The sequence below is a fragment of the Terrapene carolina genome, unplaced genomic scaffold (assembly GCF_002925995.2).
Source record: "Terrapene carolina triunguis isolate 2854851 unplaced genomic scaffold, T_m_triunguis-2.0 Scaffold191, whole genome shotgun sequence".
Classification (NCBI taxonomy): Eukaryota; Metazoa; Chordata; order Testudines; family Emydidae; genus Terrapene; species Terrapene triunguis.
This window is the reverse complement of record NW_020664542.1, coordinates 239,793-241,713: the sequence shown is the minus strand read 5'-3', so window position 1 is coordinate 241,713 and position 1,921 is coordinate 239,793. Positions and strand designations below refer to the sequence as shown.

At 63.5% G+C, this 1,921-nt stretch overlaps 1 protein-coding gene across 1 annotated transcript in view; it reads left to right on the top strand.

The window, feature by feature from the left end:
• Positions 1-764: 764 nt before the first annotated feature.
• MYOG (myogenin) overlaps positions 765-1,921 on the top strand; it is an 8,199-nt gene continuing 7,042 nt past the window's right edge. The window contains exon 1 of the mRNA XM_026654347.2: positions 765-1,407. Coding sequence (XP_026510132.1) covers positions 928-1,407 — 480 coding nt within the window. The 5' untranslated portion in view covers positions 765-927. The remainder of the gene's footprint in view (positions 1,408-1,921) is intronic.

Below are 1,921 nucleotides of genomic sequence, written 5' to 3'. Positions count from 1 at the left end.
GCAGGATGTGAGGGGAGGGGCAGAGTGTGTGAGGCTCCAGGCAGAGTTGGGCGTGAAGGGAAGGGAAGGGTGGGGTATGACTGGAGGGGCAGAGTGGGGTGGGCAATGAGGGGAGGGGCAGAGTGCGGGGTGTGAGGGGAGAGGCAGGGTGTTTGAGGCTCCAGGCAGAGCAGGCCTGCGGTTCGGGGCAGAGCAGGGTGTGAGGGGAGGAGCAGTATGGGGCATGACCAGAGAGGCAGAGTGGGGCGAGATGTGAGGGGAGGGGCAAAGTGTATGAGGCTCCAGGCAGAGCAGTCCCGCGGTTCGGGGCAGAGCAGGGTGTGAGGGGAGGGGCAGCACAAGCCTGTGGCATGGGGCAGTGTGGGCAGGGCCTGGTGTGTGAGGGACACCCCGAGGGCCTGCCCCTGTCAGAGCTGGGAGCTGAGCTGTCCTTTCTCCTCAGTGCAGGCTGGGCCTGGCCCTGGGCCGTGCTGTGAGGCGCTGGCCCTGGCCCTGGCCTGGAGCAGTAACTGAAGGCAGCAGATGATGCAGGAATGCAGTGTGGAGCTGCCAGCCCCGGGCGCAGCCTGATCATCAATATCGCTGGAAAGAGAAGAAATGAGAAGGACTCAAACAAGGCCGTTGTTTGCGAGGTGGCCGAGCCGCTGTCCAACACATGCCAGCCCCCCCGTCCGCCCCCAGACGCAGCGCAGCCCCGGGCAGCCTAATCCCCGCAGGGAGAGCACATGAAATCAGATGGACAAGTTTTGATGTGAGGCAGCAGCTTAGGGCAGGCTCAGGTTTCCTTTAGGTTTTTCTATATTTATCTCTGTGATTTAATGCCAGCGCCAGGGTTTAAATGCCACCAAACAGTTGGTGTTAGGAGACAGAGCAGCCGCTGCTCAGCCACACACTCTGAGGAGGCTGCTCCCCGCCAGCCGCTTGCCCATGGAGCTCTTCGAGACCAGCCCTTACTTCTTTCCAGACCAGAGATTTTACGATGGCGAAAACTATTTGAGCTCCCGTTTGCAGGGCTACGAGCAGGGGGTGTACCAGGAGCGGCCGGGCCTGGGGCTGTGTCCGGAGGGCAGGACGGGGCTGGAGGAGAAGGGCTCACCCCTGCCTGAGCACTGCCCCGGCCAGTGTCTGCCCTGGGCGTGCAAGATCTGCAAGAGGAAAACGGTCTCCATCGACCGGCGCCGTGCCGCCACCCTGCGGGAGAAGCGGAGGTTAAAAAAGGTGAACGAGGCCTTCGAGGCCCTGAAACGGAGCACGTTACTGAACCCCAACCAGCGGCTGCCCAAGGTGGAGATCCTGCGCAGCGCCATCCAGTACATCGAGCGCCTGCAGAGCCTGCTCAGCACTCTCAACCAGCAGGAGCGGGAGCAGAGGGACCTGCGTTACCGCAGCACTGCCTCGCAGCCAGGGGTAAGTGCCCATCGCCCCACCCAGGGAGCTGCTGCTTCCAGAGCAGGCCCCTGCCCAGGGAGATCACAGCTTCCATAGCCGGACCCCGCCCATAGAGAGACCGCAGCTTCCACAGCCGGACCCCACCCATAGAGAGACCGCAGCTTCCACAACCGGCCCCCACCCATAGAGAGACCGCAGCTTCCATAACCGGCCCCCACCCATAGAGAGACCGCAGCTTCCACAACCGGCCCCCACCCATAGAGAGACCGCAGCTTCCATAACCGGCCCCCACCCATAGAGAGACCGCAGCTTCCATAACCGGCCCCCACCCACTGAGAGACCCCGCAGCTTCCACAGCCGGACCCCGCCCATAGAGAGACCACAGCTTCTATAGCCAGCCCCCGCCCATAGAGAGACTGCAGCTTCCACAGCCGGCCCCCACCCATAGAGAGACCCCGCAGCTTCCATAGCCGGCCCCCGCCCATAGAGAGACCGCAGCTTCCACAGCCGGCCCCTGCCCAGGGAGACCGCA